The sequence below is a fragment of the Camarhynchus parvulus genome, chromosome 23 (genome assembly GCF_901933205.1).
Source record: "Camarhynchus parvulus chromosome 23, STF_HiC, whole genome shotgun sequence".
In the NCBI taxonomy this organism is placed as follows: Eukaryota; Metazoa; Chordata; class Aves; order Passeriformes; family Thraupidae; genus Camarhynchus; species Camarhynchus parvulus.
Window position 1 is genome coordinate 6,937,714 of NC_044593.1, and position 18,328 is coordinate 6,956,041.

Consider the following 18,328-nt stretch of genomic DNA (forward strand, 5'->3'; position numbering starts at 1 on the left):
GGGCGGCGGCGGGAGGGACCGGGGGAGGGACCGAGGGACCGGGGCACCGGGGGAGGGACGGAAGGAGGGCCGGCGGCGGCGGGGCCGGGTCGGGCCGGGTCGGGCCGGGCCGGGCCGGGCCGGGCCGGGAGGTGGAACGTGCGGCCCCGCTGAACCCGCCGCGGGGCCTGCGGGAGCAGCATGGCCGCCAGCCTGTGGATGGGGGACGTGAGTGTCCGGCCGGGACCGCGCGGCTTTGTGCGGGGGGCGACGGGGCTACGGGGGCACGCAGCCGGGCCGGGGGGGCGCGGGAGGCGCTGACCGGCTGATACCGTCACTGACCTGCACCCGCACAATGACTGACACTCTCCCACCGACCGACTGACGCTCTCTCATTGACACTCTCGCACTGACTGACACTCTCACACCAATCGATGCCGTCCCTCTGGCACCGTCACACTGGCTATCTGACACCATTACAGCAACTGACAGCCTTACTCTGACTGACTGACACTCTCACTCTAACGCCCGCACAACAACCGACAGACTGATATCCTCACAGTTCTGACACCCTCACTCTGACTGACACCTGACACCAGCTGACCCTCTCCCTGGCCGACTGACCCCTTCACACCACTTACACAGCCTCACAGCCCCTCACACATTGAGACACACCTGAACTCCCCAAGTGACACTCACGTCATACACTCCTGTGCATGCTGACATGCTCACACAGGCTGACACACACTCAGACATAAACCCCAGCTTGACAGGCTCATTTGTGAGCAGTTACACACACACACACCCTAGAGTGACCCTCATTGCCTGCCTGCAGCCAGGTCACAGCGAGATTTACACCAATGTCCCTGGTGGTCAGACACATGCATGGGCACCAAAAAGTCTCACAGTTCCATACTCTTAAGAGGCATTTACTCCCATACTCACAGCATGTACACTTGCATGCCTCAAGGATTTATCTGCTGTTTTACCTGCTCAGCTGCTATAGGCACTTACATGCTTACATTGTGCAAGGCATTTACACATACTCATGGTTGTGCTGCTAATTGTGCTCACAATTGTAGGCATGTTTGTATGCACCTGTCCAAGATTATCCCTCACAACCTGCCGCCTACGTGCGCACCTGTGGGTGCACTTACACCCTCACAGAGATTTTGACTCCCCTGCATGCACGCACATTCAAAGCATTTGCACTTCCTGCTAGGTCCCTCATTCCTACCTGTGTGTGTACCTGGCAGAAAGAGCAGCTGTGTGAAGCACACTCACAGGGGCTTCTTCACCCAAGAGTGTCTTGATGCCCACTCACATGCACACTATAGGTACACTCACAATTATGCACAGCCCACAGTGTCCCTTGTGTGCCCTTCACACACCCTCACTCTTGTGCCCTTGTGTCCTTCACACTCACTACTGAACACACACTTTCACACACATGTGTACTCACCCCAGCATGTTGTAGTGCTCTGCCACTCAGCCGCACTGCATGTGTGTGTGCTCAGTGTGTTGTGGTGCCTGCATTGCTGCCACTGTGGTACACTATGACACACACATGCGGTCCCACTGCTGTGTGCAGTGTCTTTGCTGTCCATCACACACTTGTACACACCTGTGTGCACTCCACAATGTCACAACTTCTCTGCCACCTGTTTCTTGGACGCACATCTTCCTTCAGCCCCTTTCTTGCAGCTCACACCAGCACAGTCCTGCTTGCATGTGGTGTTCCCCATCTCTCAAATGTGTGTGTACACACAGCTCAACACATCCCTGAGAATCCCACTGGGTACTTCTCTCCCACACACACACTCAGCACACCCATAGTATCAGGGTGCCATCCTCTACCTGCCTCTGCTCGTGTATGGAGACTCTGTGGAGTCTGTTCTCCCTTTTCCCCACAGAGAGAGTTTTCTGCCACCTCTCTATGATAAAGGCCATCTTCTTTTTCATCACTACTCTCACAAGCAGGCCGTGGCTCTTTGAGCCATATGGACATATCCAAACAGCTGGTTGTGTTTACAAGTACAGCTTTCCTGTACACACACACAGCCAGGATCACCCTCCATGGCACGTCTGTGCAGGGTGGTGCTGCCTCTGCTCCTGGGACAAGTCAGTTCTGCTTCACACTCACCTCCACAGGGCATCTACTGCCTTTGACACGTGCAAGTGCAGTATGGTCACCTTCTTTCACATACTGCACAATCTGTCACACATGCCAGTGGTGGAGCCACCTGGTACCTGACGGATACACAAATACTTGAGGGCTGTAGGTTACCATGAGCCACCTGTCTTACACAGGTAAATACATGGAGCTATATATATTTTATACATACATTTTTCAGCTCCATGTTACTTGTCACACGCACCGCTCCCCATTCTAATTTTGGTTAGTACCCTCCTCCAGTTTCTGTTATACACAGAGGTGCCCTGTTCACTCAGGCTCTTCGTAGTATATTTGATCCAAATTCCAGCACCATTTCCTACTTGTCAGTACCTTACACCACGCAGACACTTGCTCTCCAGCATGTTCACATGCACTCTTACCTGCACAGTGCAGTCCTTCCCTGTGACATGAACATGGTCAGTGCTCCCATGGGCAGGATGAAGTGTAGAGCTGCTGTGGGACGCGATTCCAGGGTTTCCCCCGAGTGTTGCCCTGGTATAACTGGGGTTGTGCGAGGCAGACACCACTCTGCAGACCCCTACCACAGCTCCACGGGGCAGTGTCACCTGCCACATGCCACCCGGGGTTGTGCCACACTGTGTATCCACAGTGCTGGCCCAGCCTTGGACTCGCTTGCACCTGGAGAAGGAGCCTGCCACCTTCTCCCCTGCTCCCTGTAGGAAATGCTCAGTTTGTTGCTGTATGTTTCTGAGTGGCTTTTGTCCTTCTGTGAAGCTCCCTTGTTCTCTGAAATTCACGCTGTCTCTTGGGTTCCACTTTGCAGACTGTTGAGCCTGGTTCATGCATGCCTGCTGGTTTTGAGTGGCATCGACCCTCTTAAATGAGTCTTCTTTTTGAAGTGTAAGGGTAAAATCCTTCTCAATAATGTTTTAACTGCTTAGAGGGACATTGACACATATATTCTCTTTTTTGTAGATGCCCTAATCTAACTTTCTTTCTCTTTTTACTTTTATAGCTGGAGCCCTATATGGATGAAAACTTTGTTTCAAGAGCCTTTGCCACCATGGGAGAGCTTGTACTGAGTGTAAAAATCATTCGAAACAGGTTGACAGGGTAACTGTTTCTGTTTGTTCTCCGAGCGCATTTGGACTGAAGCCTCGCTGTGGTCCTTCCATATCAGAGTGAATTTTCCCTTTGAGTTTCTCACTATTGCTGCCACCAATATGTGAATATTGATGAGAGCAATGGAGAGGGCACTGCTGGCTCTTCAGCCTCCCCTCAACAAACACGGTTTGGCCTGCATCCTGCAGTGCTCCAGCACTCAGCCAGAGCAGTGTATGTATCTCATTCCATCCCTCTGGGAATTACGCCTCCCCAGGCTTTGGTTGCTAGTCTGTCGTACAGCTATGTGATGCTGGCAGAGGTGGGAAGTTGGACTCAGAGCAATAAGAGAACCTTTAAAGTTCATTTGAAATAAAATGAGTGATTTATGCAGAATAAAGTAGTTTCATTCTTATTCATTATTCTTTTAAGTGTTGTAATTTCAGTTTTCAGTAATTTAAACTTGGGCGGGCAAATTGATAGTCAATGAAAGTAGGAAGTAAACTGTAGGCTAAACCATCTTCTATGTGCTTATTTACCTGACTTATGGTAAGTAGGGGCTGTCTCTTGAGATCTGGCTTCTCTTTGGTAGCCAATATTTATACTTTAGAAAGAAGCTCTTCCATGTATTGCAACATAGCAAATTTCTTACCAGTTATGTAAAATACAGCTTTCCTCATCAAATGTGTTTTAAGTTTATAACTTTTGTCTCTTCTCTTCTGTGTTGTATGTTCAGAATTCCAGCAGGCTATTGCTTTGTAGAATTTGCAGATCTAGCTACTGCAGAGAAATGTTTACACAAAATCAATGGAAAACCACTTCCTGGTGCTACACCGGTAAGTAAATGGGATCAGCCAGTTGAGAACCAAAACTTGGTAGGGACAGATAGTGTAGAATGTGTATTTTTAGTGATTACAGATAATTCAATGGTTAGCAAACAGGGATTCGTCTTTGCTTTAGAATTGAAGTTATGACTATAAAACTGCTAATGTTCTTGCTCAGAAAATTGTTGAGAAAAACCACTGATTTCTTTGTGACTGTCTAGATAAAATTCAAGTGTAGAAGTGTTGTGGAGTGTGATGCTTTTTATATCTAACCATTGCTGCTGTTACCAAAGTTGGACTAATCAGAAACCTGAGAAGAACAAGGAAGAAATTAGACTGAGTATAGTGTATGTCTGCCTCAATTCTTCCATCTCTCTCCTTTTGTATAATCATGGAGTCACAGAGTGGTTTGGGTTGGATGGGACATTAAAGCTTATCATATTTCATCCCCTATCATGGGTAGGAACACCTTCCACTAGACCAAGTTGCTCTATACCCCATCCAACCAGGCTTTGAGCATTTGCAGGGATGAGGCAACCTGAGGATTTAGCTGCGTGTGTAGAGGATGAACTTGCAAGTTTACACTGTCTTTTGAGTAACATTGATTGGCAAGAGAAACCTGACTCTTAATTTTGTATTGTTCTTGGCCCTTAGCAAACAGAGGTTACTCAAACCTCTTTACAGTGGAGAATGAGACAGAGTATTGAATAATTGCAGTGCATAACTAGCGTCTCTTCTACATAAAAGCTGGGTAGTTAGGGAGAAGAAGAGGAATAGGCAGAGAGGCTAATTTTAGGATGTTGACTTGAATATGTGGTAGATTAAAATGGGATGGCTGACACAGCTGTCTGTTGTACCCACAGGAGCTGGCTGCAGTAAGCTGGGGTGAATGATTCATAAAGCAGCTCTAGAATCACCTCACTTATGGTATGATATACAAAGTAAATGGATTCCTATTTCAGAGTGGTTAGTACCCGGAGGAGACTGGGAAGTTCAGATTGAGCTTTTTAGTCAACATTCCTGAGAGGGTGATGTGCCCTGTTAAAAGGAGTCGATGAGAGGCCTGGAGATACCTGTTTCACATGTTTGCTCATGATTAAGGCAAGCTGATCATCCTGGGTGCCTTCTATAGTCACTGGAGAGACAGAGAGCAAGGAGTAAGATAATAATGGAAATCTGGTTTTGGGAATACCTATCTTTCTTCACAGTTTTGTTCAAAACACAGTGCTGTGTGGAGGGATGATTTACATAACACATGGAGAGAACTACAGATGTCAGGCAGAGATCCAAAGCAGCCCAAATCAATGCACTCAGCAGGCAACTGCCCAGCTCATCCTTTACATTTAGAGAATTTTGTTTACAGAAAACTTGAGTGTGGCTCATGCTTTTATTTATTTTTAAATACTGAATCAGTCAAGGGAATAACAGAGAGCCATGGTGCTGGTGGTGTTTTTCTTTTCCAAGCATTGGTGTTCCCAGTTCCCATCTGAGTGGAAGTACTCTCGGGTGTCTTGTTGATTTTAAACCCAGAATATTGCAGTGAAGAGCAAGACCTCCCCCAAAAAAGATGTACGTGCTTCAAAGTGGAATCTAAATTTTGTGTTAGCTTGTAAATAATCCACAGAAAGTTGTGTAGTACTGTGCTCCAGAGAATGCAAGCAAGCAAGGAACAGGATTATAGCCTAGAGTTAAGTCTGTGCTCTATTTCCCAAGAAGTATTTACCTGGTTTTGAGGGAAGGAAATCCATCATATGAGGGCTCTTCACTGTACTGAACAAGTACCCTGATCCCTAGGGCATTTCTGATTGTGATCTGAAATCCCGATTTTAGGATCTGAAATCCTGATCCTGAGATTAGCCCCTGATCTCTAAGAGCTGATTCAAAGATCTTGGTCTCCTTAGATCTTGGTCTAAACTTAGATGTAAGTTGGATAAAAGTTGCTAAAAGTCTGGTAGGTGGGGGACAGAGTTTCAGATGTGCCAGAGGGCACAAATCTGGGCTGCTGCGAGACTTGTTTTAAAAATAAATTCAGATGCAAAATTTAAAGAGGACTCCAGTGTCCCATGTAGTTCTTTCAGAACCCTTTAATTGTCAGTCTTACTAAATGTCCAGAACCAAGTATTTAGGCACACTTCCAGACTCAGGTTGATTCCATTTTCCAGTGTGTTGGATTCTGGTCTGCTAGTGTTTGTGTTAAATCACAAAAGTCCAGTAATGGTACTGTCATTTCATTTTAAGACCTTAAAATCGGAAGAAATTTAACATTTGTTATTTCTACCTCTGTTTACATTTTGATTTTCATTATTATATCTGTACTGATGCTAAATAAAAACGTGCTTGTTACCTTAACTGGCTGGCATGAAGGCATTGAACATGTGTCAGCATTAAGTTGTATTAAATCAGCTTATTGTATTTTTCCCTAATTGCTTGAATTCACATGACAACATTTGAATGTATGGATTCATTTTTGCCTTGTTTCAGGCGAAGCGATTTAAATTGAATTATGCAACATATGGAAAACAGCCTGATAACTGGTAAGTGCTCAATTTAAATATTAATTTTTCCTGCTTAATGTCTCTCTATTAATTGCCTTGCAAAAAGTATTCAAAATATGTAAAACCAAAGTTCATCACTGCCAGTCTTTAGTAGAAGGAAGAGAACTTAGACTGCCAGTTTTGTGTTTTGCACTGTGTGTGACACAGCAGATTTATCCAGTGTCCTTTAAGGTATTTAAACTTTGTAGCATCAAAGTATCTAATTCATATATTATAATTTAAGATCTATATATTATAATTTACATCTATGTATTGGAAATAGAATATCTATAAATGAGATATTTTTTCTTGCTGTTTTAGAAATCAGAAATATCCTGTGAGTGATAAGCTTGGAAATAATCTTTAAATAAAAAGCAGTATTAAGTTGATTGGTTGTGCTGCTTCAATTAACTTGAAAAAGCAGTGTCAATCAAAATTTTAGTTAAGCAGCTTAACTAGTGGCATTTACATTCTCCATTAAATGGTCTTTTAGTGTCACTCTTCTCTGAGTTCAGATATTTAGGCTAAATGGTAACTGTCACTACTGCACTACTGTCACTCAGCATGTCCCCTTTTTTTTTTAATGATTGTATTTAAGATGTTTTCTTTTGATTTCTTTAGTCCAGAATATTCCCTTTTTGTTGGAGACCTGACTCCTGATGTGGATGATGGGATGCTGTATGAATTTTTTGTTAAAGTTTATCCATCGTGTAGAGGTGGAAAAGTTGTTTTGGACCAGGCAGGAGTATCCAAGTAAGTTGTCTTTTATTCACTTTTTTTTTTTTTTACTTCACATGTGGCAACAGGAAAAATAGAATACAGCAAGGGGAAAAAAATTCTTTTAGCTTAGATTTTAGTAATCTTAAAATGTAATGGTTTTGGCCGTTCAGTCTGCAATTTGCTTGAGTTTTGATAGCCACCATGGGTATTGTCACTCCTCTGTCAGTGTGAGGCCCTTTGTGTGTTATTGCACTTCTTAAAATGCTGAAAAATATCTTAAGTAATCTTGAAACACTCTCTTCCTGGACTCTTGGGTGGAATTGTGCTTTACAAACTTCAGGCTATTGAGTGTATATTCCTGTGAGAGCTGTATATGTTTTCTTTCAAATAGGGTAGGGCACACAAAGCTATGATTCACTGTCAGGTTCTCAGTAGCTGCCTTGTTTGTCTTTCCTGAAAATGTCTTGCTAAAAACAGGTATCAAGAGGTTGGATCTCTTAATGTAATTAAAACATTTTCTAAATAGCACGAAATTAAGCTGTATTTTCCAGGGAAGGAGCAGTTGGTGAGCATCCTTGTTTTCAAAGCAGAGCATGGCTTCAGTGAAGCACAATTTTGTGATATAACACCTCTGAGAATGTTGGGATAAGATACAGGTTATGGCTGTAGGTCCCTCCACCTTCTCATATGTGGTTTCTTAGTCTTAGACAGGTTGGTTTGAAGGAATCTCTGGAGGTCTGTGGTCCAGCTCCTAACAGGACTGCAGCCAGCACTAGATCATATCATCCATGGATTGTGTAGCCTGGAAAACCTCCCAGGATGGAGTTAATTCAGGCTGTCTGGGCAGCCTGTTCCAGAGCTGCACTTCTCCCCAGTCATGAAGTTCCTCTTCATGTGCATCTTGAACCTCTTGCAGAGCTACTCAGTCTCTCTGGCTGTTGGGTCCTCATGCTGTCATTGCCACCTCCCCTGGGACTGACACTGCTGAGTTGGGCTCTGTGTGCCTTCTGCTCCTCCTCAGTGTAAACCCCACAGTTCCTGTTGTGCTGCACCTGCTTCAGTCTTTGTCTATAGAACAGGTGTTGGTGCTGCAGACCTCAAGGAAAGGTAGCTGCTGGGTAGCTTCCCAAGCTGTGGTAGCTTGGGAAGCGAGGGAGGAGCAGGGACTTAGAGTACTGTTTCTGGGAAGAGCAAAGCTGTCTCCCCTAGCAGTGCCAGAGTGTTGGTGCCAGGGGCTTTGTTGAGACTTGTGCAATTGCTCAAAACTGAGGCATCTGCAGGTGTCAGTGTGATGTGAGAGAGGAGCTTAGGGCTTGTGGACATGCCCAGTGAAGCCCTGGCCCTTCCAGCCAGGGCTGGGGGATCAGGAAGGCCTCTTCCCAGCACCTCTTGTCCAGACAGGAGAGGAGCTTGGAGCATGGTGCTGTGGTGCTGTGCCTACTTCTCTGCTTTCTGCTGAGGATACAGGTGCTGGGGTTTTCCAAACTTCAGGGGCAGGACAGAAGGTCTCCAGGGAGGTCCTGGTCAGGAAAAAATTATTTCTTTCCTCACCAGTGGTTTAACCATTGGTGTGGAAAAGCGAAATGTGTGGAAGAGTTGGAAGAATCAGTGTCTGGAAGACTTGGAAGAATCACTGTCTCCCTTGCAGCACCCAGCATCTATTCCTGTACACTGCATCCATCTCTATCTGTTTCTGTTTTGGAACTGCCAGTCTTCCCAGTTTCTCTTACATGCTCCTGGTCCCATCTGAAAATCTGGAGGAGTCTTTTGGCAGCTTAGAAACTTAGCTGGGTTTGTGTGTGAACACCTTAAACTGACTTAGAAGTTGACTTGCTCTGGATTAATTTGCCATAGACCTTTGGCAGAGGGCAAGTTAAATGAACATGGGTCTGTGTAGAGTTTTGCTTGTGTTTAATAATCTAGTTTGTATGTAGATAAGTCTAAGCTTTGATCTGGTCTTTTTGTGAGGAGGATACATCCATACCTATGTGTGTATATATATATATAAGATATTTATATATCTTGTGTGTGGAGCTTGTTGTGCGAGGTACTGCATTTTCTGGGGCATGAACTGCTCTGAAATAGCTGCCAGTGGGGACCTCCCATGAGTAGTACATGATGCTGCTTTCAAAATAGAACATAACCTGGTGTTTAGCAGTTCCCACAGAATAGATAATGCACTGTAAATTTACACCCTTGGTTACGGCTCGTTCTTTTCCCCAGGTAGACAAGCCCTTCCCTCCCAAACTTCTTCCTTTGCTTAGATGGATTCCTCTTACCCTCCCACATCTAAGCCTTTGATCTTTCTGCTGCGTTAGGCAGCCCATCCCATGATGGGATCATGGCACTGCCCTCTTGGATGCTGTTGCGTTGCTTCTGACTCACTACAGCATCAAAATCCCATGCAAAGAACTGTTGGGGTTGGAGGGAGTTGGAGTTTTCTGTCTGGCTGACGTGCAGTGCTGCCACATCACAATGAAGGCTTGTTGCAGAGTCCAGGGGTTCTGCATTGATATAACAGTCTTTTCCAGCCAGGTCTTATTAGCTCTTGGAGATCTGTATCACACCCGAGATAGCTCAGCCACCTCAGGTGGCATAAAATTAGCAGGATGGCTTCTGTGGCAGTGTGGGAAACGCAAAAGTTTTAATAAAAGGCAAAATAACAAAGCTCTTTACAGGGAAAATCCGAGCCAGGTGCAAGACACTCTTGCTCCTGGTAAAACAGGAGCTCATAAAAGCTATTAGTTCCTTTGTTGTCTTCTTTTTCTAGTGAATTGCTTAGGCGGGACTTTTTGGCTTCTGTCCAGTTGGTTATCTTAAAGTTTGAGGTGAAGTCCCCCAGGTCCTATGAGGTGTATTTTTACCTAATTGAGGAGAGAAACTTCTGGGCTTTTTTAATTTTTAAGGAGACAAAGGATAATTTTATCACTCCATCAGCGAGGCCACATTCCTACACTGGCTGTGCTGCCCCCATTCCAGCTGCGCTTTTGAGATTATCAGTATCCTCCCAGCAGAGTTTTGGGGCTTTACCATGTGTCAGTTCACACATTTCAACATGGCTTGTGTCAGCTCACTTCCAGTTCCCCAGAATCCACTGGCACAAGAACTACGTTACATTGACAAGCCCTTGAAAGTACTGCCAGAGCTTGGACGTGTGGCTTCAGGTATTCTGGAAAAGCAACTGAAATGCAGAATAATTTCATCTCTCCCAAGAGCAGGGACAACAACCCTAATGAACTTTTTTGTGCACTGTGTTTCCCAAACCAAATCAAACTTCACTGTAACTAATTTTTATAAGGTGGCATTGCTCTTTGGGGTTGGCTTTATGTGAGTTTTTCTATGTCTCTGCAGAGGTTATGGGTTCGTGAAATTCACAGATGAACTGGAACAGAAGAGAGCGCTGACAGAGTGTCAGGGAGCTGTGGGGTTGGGCTCTAAACCTGTACGCTTGAGTGTGGCTATACCAAAAGCGTGAGTAGAAGAACAGCTGGACATTTATATGAAAAATCACATCTCGTTTTAAATGCCTTTTAGTGCTTTGGATACATGTCCTGGATGTGGCCATCACAAAATGAAAGAATACCCATGAATATGGGGAGTATCAGAATGCCCAGGAGTTCAAAGAAATTATAAAATTAGCTCAAGACTAAGCATTTTACACTGTTTTGAATTGTATATGTTGTTAAATCCGTACACATGTGCACACACTGTAGTTAAATATGATTGTTTTTAAAATGTATGTTCCTTTGCATTAAATTGAAATAGTTTAAATCTTCTTAATGATGTCTGAATAGCAAAGCTCAACTACCTTGCTAATTCTATTATGATGTCTACTACACATAAGACTTTTGGGGCAGGGATTAACTTTTTTTTCTGTGTTTGTTCAGAACCTGATACAATGAGATCCTGGTCTGACTTGGGGCTCGTAGCACTAGGGTAATACGAATCATAGTAATTGCTCCCTATTTGAATAATATTTAGATTTTCAGTCACCTCAAAGGCTTGGGGGTGGGGAAAGGAAGAGAAAAGCAGAAAAAATGGGTGCATTGTGGTGAGAAGATTGATGTTTCCTTCTTCCTGCTTCTCACTAAGTTCATCATTAGTAGAAATAGCTTTATGTGTGACATATTTTCATTTCCAAACTATATTTGTCATCTCATTATTTCAAATCTTGGTAGTTAGGTGGAATGGTGTTCCTTGGGAATGCTGCCACTTCATAAAGTGGCAAGGAATAGAAATTTTAGTCCGTTCTCAGGGTATTTATTTTTTGTTTACTAGTTGTTTGTATTTAATGAACTTTCTCAAGTCTGTGCATTGAAGATCACCCTGTTCAGAGAGAAAGGAGACGAGTCCTTGCTTAGGTTTCTGTCTGACAGTGGCAGAAGGGAAAGTTTTTTCCATTCTTACAAAAGAAATCGTGAGGTTTTTTGCCAGGCTTTAAGTCTTTAACTCTTCATGTAAAGCAGGACTCAGTACTTTCTCTCAGAAAGTTGCGGATCACTTAAATTCATCCTCTTTACCAGACAGAAGAAGGGACTCCAGTATCTGGATTGTGGTTCAGGATTGTTCTAAACTGAAGCTCATAGTCCTGAACTCTTCCCTTCCCAAAGCCAGGAAGTGATATCCAATTAGCTCATAAAGAATGAAAGTCATGTTTATTAATGAAGAGGAATATGAATACAGGAAAGGGTATTAAATTTAAACCACTTCTTTATGCAAATAATAAATATGGCTGCAGTAAATAGTGAATATATTTTGAAGATTGAAATTTGCTTGTTAGACTAAGCCTTGTCTCTTTACCACATTGTATCTTAAGCTATTTCACTGCTTTTTTCATACTTATTCTGTGCTATTTTATTGCAATTTTAAAAAATTGTTTATTGCTATTTTATTGCTATTTTTATCCTGCTTTATTTTTGAAGTAATCGTGTGAAACCAATGGAGTACAATCAGATGTACAACTATAATTACAACCAGTATTACCAACAGTATCACAACTACTACGCTCAGTGGGGGTATGACCAGAACACGGGCAGTTACAGCTACAGCTACCCCCAGTATGGCTACACGCAGAGCACCATGCAGGTAGGGCAGCACAAAAACACCACAGAGCTTGAAAGGTGGGATGGGAACATCTCATCTTCAGTTCTGAGAATCACAGAATGTCCTGAGCTGGAAAGGACCCACAGGAATCATTGAATCCAGCTCCTGGCCCTGCCCAGGACACCCCAACAATCCCACCCTGTGCCTGAGAGCATTGTTCAAATGCTTCTGGAGCTGAGGCAGCCTTGGGACCGTGACTATTCCCGGAGGAGTCGGTTCAGTGCCCAAGCTCCTTCTGGGGGAATAATTTTTCTGGATATCCAGCCTGACCTCCCCTGACACAGCTCCAGCCATTCCCTCAGGTCCTGTCCCTGGTCATGGAGAGCAGAAATGGAGCTGTCCCTCAGGAGGAGGTGCAGACCCTAATGAGCTCTGTCCTCAGTCTGCTCTGCTCCAAACTGAACACACCAAGAGATCTTAGTATATACCTTTTAATAATGAAGTCTTAATATCGCTACTATTTAGTGTTCAGCCCCTAGTGTGTCCTGTTGCATTATAGAGAGTATATTGCTGAAGTAAAAAAAAGTCTGGAGGACACAAAAGGTCTCTTAGTACAGTTGTGATGGCAGAAGAGTACAGGTACAGGCAGTGCTGAGTGCCTTTGGGATCCTTCATAAACTCTATTATAAAGGATAGAACACATCAGAACAGTCACCCCACTTCAATCCTGGAATTTCAAGAACAGCCTCTGACAGAGGTTTAGTGTAGGGTCTTGCCTATGGAGTGTTAGGAATGGAATACAGGCTTAGGTGTGAAGAATTCTGTTGTAATAATTCCAGTATAAAAGTCAGTCTCTGACAGTACTAATCAACAAGCAATGCTTGCAAAAGAAAAGATAATTATCCACTGTCCTAAGGGGGTTGTTTTTCCTTGCAGACATATGAAGAAGTTGGTGAAGATGCATTGGAAGGTATGTTTCTCAAATTGAAGTTGTTGTATGTTCTGCACTGCTTGGAGATAGACTTTCTCATATTGGCCCTAATTTCAATTTATAATATACCTTTATCTTCGAGTAAATCTGAGAAAATTTGTGAGTCACTATCACCTAGAACAGTTGCATCCTGGTTTTACTGTTGCTGCTCCTGTTCTGAACCTGGTGAGGACTGAAACTGTTTGACTTTCCCAGCCCTGAGATTTTAATCTTCTGTAGTACTGAAATTGTTATCCTTTTTTTACTAGGGTTTCTTTTTCTGATACGCTACCAAGAAAAAAGTAGATATTCTGGTTTTCTATAAAATCCTGACATTTAGAGCCCAGAATACTTCATTGTGTTTTAGTTTACAAGTAAAAGGGAGTAATATTAGTCACCACACTGATAAAATATTTCAAGCAGTTGTTGCTTGAAATGGGTCACTAAACCAGATTGGGGTTTTAGATACCTGTACAACTAGCTTTTATTTATTGATGCATGAAACTATAATTTCATGCCAGCCATTCCAGATTTCTGTCTTGAGTGCAATATGCACAATGCAGTGTATCTTACTCTATTCTTAAAAAACAAAAAAATTAAAAATTGGATAGTAACAGATCTACAGGATTCACAGATATGCGTGATGATGTGTGTGGAAGCTGTTAAAAGCATTCTAGGAGAGCTTTCCTTTTGCTGAACCAAACATACCAGGACTAGAATTGGGATATCTCTGGATATTTCTTTTCCTGGTTGATTAAATGAAAGATTCCTACCTTTGTAGGAAACTGAATGAATGTATTGTCACTGTATCATTCCTTTCCTTAAATCTCTTCTCCTGTAATGTGTTACAACATGATGTAGCTAAAACCAAACATAGAATCCTGGAATGGTTTGAGTGGGGTGGAACTTCTAAAGCCATCTTTATCCACCCACTGCCATGGGCAGGGACACCTTTCACTTGACCAGGTCACTCCAAGCCCTGTCCAACCTGGCCTTGGACATTTAAAGAAATGGGGCAACCACAGCTTCCCTGGGCAACCTGTGCTAGGGCCTCACCTCCCTCACAGGGAAGCTACATGTTTACAAACTTTTTGTTCCTGATGTGTTTTAGAGTCTTTCCAATCCTTCAGCTTTGTACTGAGAGTCATTCACTGACCTTTGTGATTGTGCTACTCTGATAACCTGAGCTTTGGGTTGCTGGTGTTGTCAGGTGAGCTTTACACCCTACAGGGGTCTGGGGAGTCCATCGCTGTGCATTTGGAGTGGCAGGATTGGACCTGCACGCTTGTTGTCCAGCTCCAAAATGCTTTCCAAGCATTTGTTCCACATGTAAAATAGGGCTATGCTCACCATGATGCCGTGGTGCCACTGACACTCCCTTCATTCCTAACTGTGACTCCAGCTTTGAACTGCTGGAGGCTTTGGCAGATGAGCTCTGGTGACTGGTTGCAGCAGCACAGAATGCTCCCATCCATCCACCATCCATCCATCCATCCATCCATCCATCCATCCATCCATCCATCCATCCATCCATCCATCCATCCATCCATCCATCATTTGTGACCTCACAGTGGAGAGAGCAGAAGGGAATGAGTGTCCCTGCCTCTGTTTCTGCCCTTTTCATCAGGGCAAACCCCTTCGGGCAGTGCAGGTGGCTGCACTGGGCTGTGAGGTGCAGGTGTGTGTTCTCTCCACTGGCTGTCCTGTGGGGCAATCACTGTTGTCAAAAGGGACATGTTTGGATGTAGGTATTCCTTATCTTATTGCAGAGAAATTGAGTAGGACTGATGGGGTCAGGTTTATGATTGGGCAAGTGCTGGGAATGTTTGGTGACTCACAGAATCACAGAATACTTGGGTTTGGAAGGACCTCTGGAGATCATCCAGTCCAATTCTCTGCTAATGCAGGCTAACATAGAGTATGGGACACAGGAACACATCCAGGTGGGTTTGGAAAGTCTCCAGAGAGAGGGACTCCACACCCTCCCTGGGAAGCTGTTCCAGTGCTCTGCCACCCTCCATGAAAAGAACTTCTTGTTCATGTTGAAGTGGTTGCTCCTTGTCCTGTCAATGGGCACCACTGAAAAGAGTCTGGCACTGTCCTCTTGACACCTGACCTGGAGATATTGAGACTCTCCCCATGTTTGTTTTAATATACCAACTTGTTTACAGGGTGTTTTTTTTCTGAACACCTTTGATGTGTGACATATTTTCCGTCTTTCCTCCCATAGATCCCACACCTCATTTAGATGTCCATGAAGCAAACAAGCAGTTTATGGAACAGAGTGAAGAGCTCTATGATGCCTTGATGGACTGTCATTGGCAGCCTTTGGACACTGTCTCATCAGAGATCCCAGCTGTGTTATAGCCTCGTTGCTGAGGCGTGGTGTCTGTGAGACATCCTCCCAGTGTGCTCCAGACTGTTACACTGCCCCTGGATCCTGCAGTTGTGAGGGGTGGCCCTTTCCCCACCCAGGCCAGGTACTCAGAGTACAGGGGGACTGTGGCCTTTCCTGTAGAGAACAAGTATTGTAGGAGCATCACGGTAACCTTTATTCATGGTGAAAATTAGAACTGCGACAAGTTTTATTCCTTTTGTCTTGAAATGAACACTTAATACATACTGGGAATTGTAATTTATAAACTTTCAACAAGATGGCACAGGAGAGAAACTCTACTCCATCGCACAATAAAAAAGTTGGTCTTTTAAGTAAAATTACCCTTTGCAATTTGGTTCCTGCCCATCTTTCTGCTTTGCTGCCCGTTCAACTGTCTTAAGTCATTTGACCCAATGCTCATGAATGTGTTATTTCAAAAAAGATAATTTTTAGACACCACTAAAATGTCTCAAAATCTTTCCAGTGACTGGGTGAGGTTGCTATAACTTGAGCATGGGATGAAAGTTTATGTTGTGGTTAACTTAAGCTGTGATCTTGAGCTTGCAAGTTTGATATTCTTAAGCAATCAACCCAAAGAGCACTTTGGAGAGCAAAGGCAGAAAGGAGTGTTATAAAGCTTTTACCTGGTGGTATCTTGCACACCTGGCCTGCTTCTCCACCTGTGTATGAGGAAATAATTCCCCATGCACCAGCAGTTTAAAACACCTTTTCCAGCAACCATATTTAAATGTTATTTTGTGTATCATGCCTATTTTTTTCCGTTGTGGACATACCATGATGGTCTCATTGAGATGATGCGATTTTGTAGTGTCTTCCACTGTCCAGTCAGAGTGAAACTTAAGATCTTGCAGCAAAAACGGGTCAGAGCAATTGCCTTGATATATTGTGCAACAAATGTTTGTTAACCTGGAAAGCAGTTTTTTACTGGATGTTGTATAAGCTGGGTGGACAAGCAATATATTTAAGCTGATATGTTGCATTAGAGGTGAAAGTGAAAGTAATAGCACTTATATACATTTTATAAGCCCTTTTTCAGGCTTTTGTGCCTTAAACTCTTGGAGAAATAGGAACAGAGAAACTACCTGTAATAAATGTCTATCCAAGGAATAGTTTGGTAACTGAAATTGCTACTGCAGAGCATTTCGTTGCCTCCCTGCCCATGTTGATGCAGAGATTTACCATAAAATTTAAATACTTTGATAAAGTTACTTCTACTACACCTTTGTTTGTGTCCATAATTATGACCTATTTGTCAGTCTGTGGTCTCCTTTTTATCAACTGGAAGTGGGATGTGAGGGGAATGGTGATGTGACTGGAGTTAGGTTATTCCTAATGAGTGACTAGAGGAACTAGAGGACTGCTGCACTCCTGCATTCTCATCTGCTGTGAATTTTCCTCGTGCTGTGCCCCTGACTGTGCTGCTGTCTCACCTTCAGTTGCTCTGAATGTAAGGAAGGGAATGTTCCCTGCGTATGCCAGGAGTTTCGGAAGCAGCAGAAGTGGAAGAGAGCAGAGCTTTATATCTTCTGATGTGGCCACTCAGCTCAAGACACCCCCTCTTCTTGGGAAGTTCAGCAGAGTGGCATTGCAGAAATGATGTAAAGAAGGGCATTTAAAACACTTTCTAGATCATTCTGTTACTGTGCTGCCCTGTGTGCCTGCCCTTCTCCTATTTTGGAGTTGTCTTTTCCTACTCTCCATGAATTTTGGCTTTTACAATGTGGCCGTCCCATTTTCCTCCAGGGGGTGAAGCCACATTTATTTATCAATATAAATTTATTTTGCTGTTCTCATCTGCCTAGCATTGCTGCCTGTGGAGTATTCCCTAATGCCTGGATAAACTCTTATCTATACAAGTCTGTCTCTAGAGGAGAGAGGAGCAGGTTATCAGGGATCAGACAGCAACCCTGTGGGAAAATCCTTTTGCTCTCTGCTTTTGTTTTGTGGTGGAAAGAAAAATGGTAAATATTAATCCAGCCCATCCTAACCCCTAATTCCTGGAAGAGCTGGGCATGTACAGACCCTTGTGAGGAATAATTTGTGAGTGCAGAAGCCAGCAGAGATGACCTGCTGACTCCTGTTTACTGGTGCTGCAGAGCTTAAAATAGCTCCAGCTTTTGTTTCAGGAGAGAGGTTGATGCAAGGCTCTGGGCCTCATTCCCTGGAAGTATGAGCCAGGCTTTTGGGGTTGCTTGGGAGAACCTCAGCCAGGGTTGTTTGGAGCTGTTAAACCTCTGCATTATTTGGGTTTGTTTTGTTTTTTTTAACATCACTTACTCATCTTAATGTTTGTTTTCAGCTCCCAGCCATTATTGCTGTGTCTTATATAGTCTTATATATAAAAGGAGAGACTTTTATATTGAGCTACAAAACAGCCACCTCCTGGGATTTGTAAGGTTTTCCTTTCGGAATCCCAGTTAAATAGAGTGTGGGATTTTGTTTTTCCTGGATGGCTACAGGAAAAGCCCAGATTAATTACCATTTAGTGTCACACAGGATGATAGACAAGTACTCCATGTAGTAAGATAAAATCTGCTTTTATCTCTATGTGCTAAAGGCAAGAAGTCCAAGGCAGATGATATCACAGCTCCTGAAAATTGCATCCATATCGGCAACAGAGAT

At 43.6% G+C, this 18,328-nt stretch overlaps 1 protein-coding gene across 2 annotated transcripts; it reads left to right on the plus strand.

The window, feature by feature from the left end:
• The first annotated feature begins 36 nt into the window (after positions 1-36).
• On the plus strand, positions 37-16,925 carry TRNAU1AP (tRNA selenocysteine 1 associated protein 1). 2 transcript variants are annotated; one of them, XM_030964706.1, is made up of 10 exons: positions 116-207; positions 2,940-3,016; positions 3,132-3,229; positions 3,954-4,053; positions 6,523-6,575; positions 7,197-7,328; positions 10,647-10,766; positions 12,218-12,380; positions 13,275-13,308; positions 15,539-16,925. In XM_030964706.1, exons 3-10 carry the CDS (start codon positions 3,144-3,146, stop codon positions 15,673-15,675), a joined length of 825 nt encoding a protein of 274 aa, XP_030820566.1. In that variant the 5' UTR covers positions 116-207; positions 2,940-3,016; positions 3,132-3,143; the 3' UTR covers positions 15,676-16,925. The 2 variants fall into 2 exon arrangements, with proteins under 2 accessions (XP_030820565.1, XP_030820566.1); XM_030964705.1 differs by lacking the exon at positions 2,940-3,016 and having other exon boundaries at positions 37-207.
• The last annotated feature ends 1,403 nt before the right edge of the window (positions 16,926-18,328 follow it).

Bases quoted from the DNA above. Each gene is read 5' to 3' on its own strand.
- TRNAU1AP (XM_030964705.1), top strand. From the start codon at position 181: ATGGCCGCCAGCCTGTGGATGGGGGAC. The intron at 208-3,131 runs GTGAGTGTCCGG...TTACTTTTATAG, and splicing joins CCAGCCTGTGGATGGGGGAC to CTGGAGCCCTATATGGATGA. The intron at 4,054-6,522 runs GTAAGTAAATGG...GCCTTGTTTCAG, and splicing joins CACTTCCTGGTGCTACACCG to GCGAAGCGATTTAAATTGAA.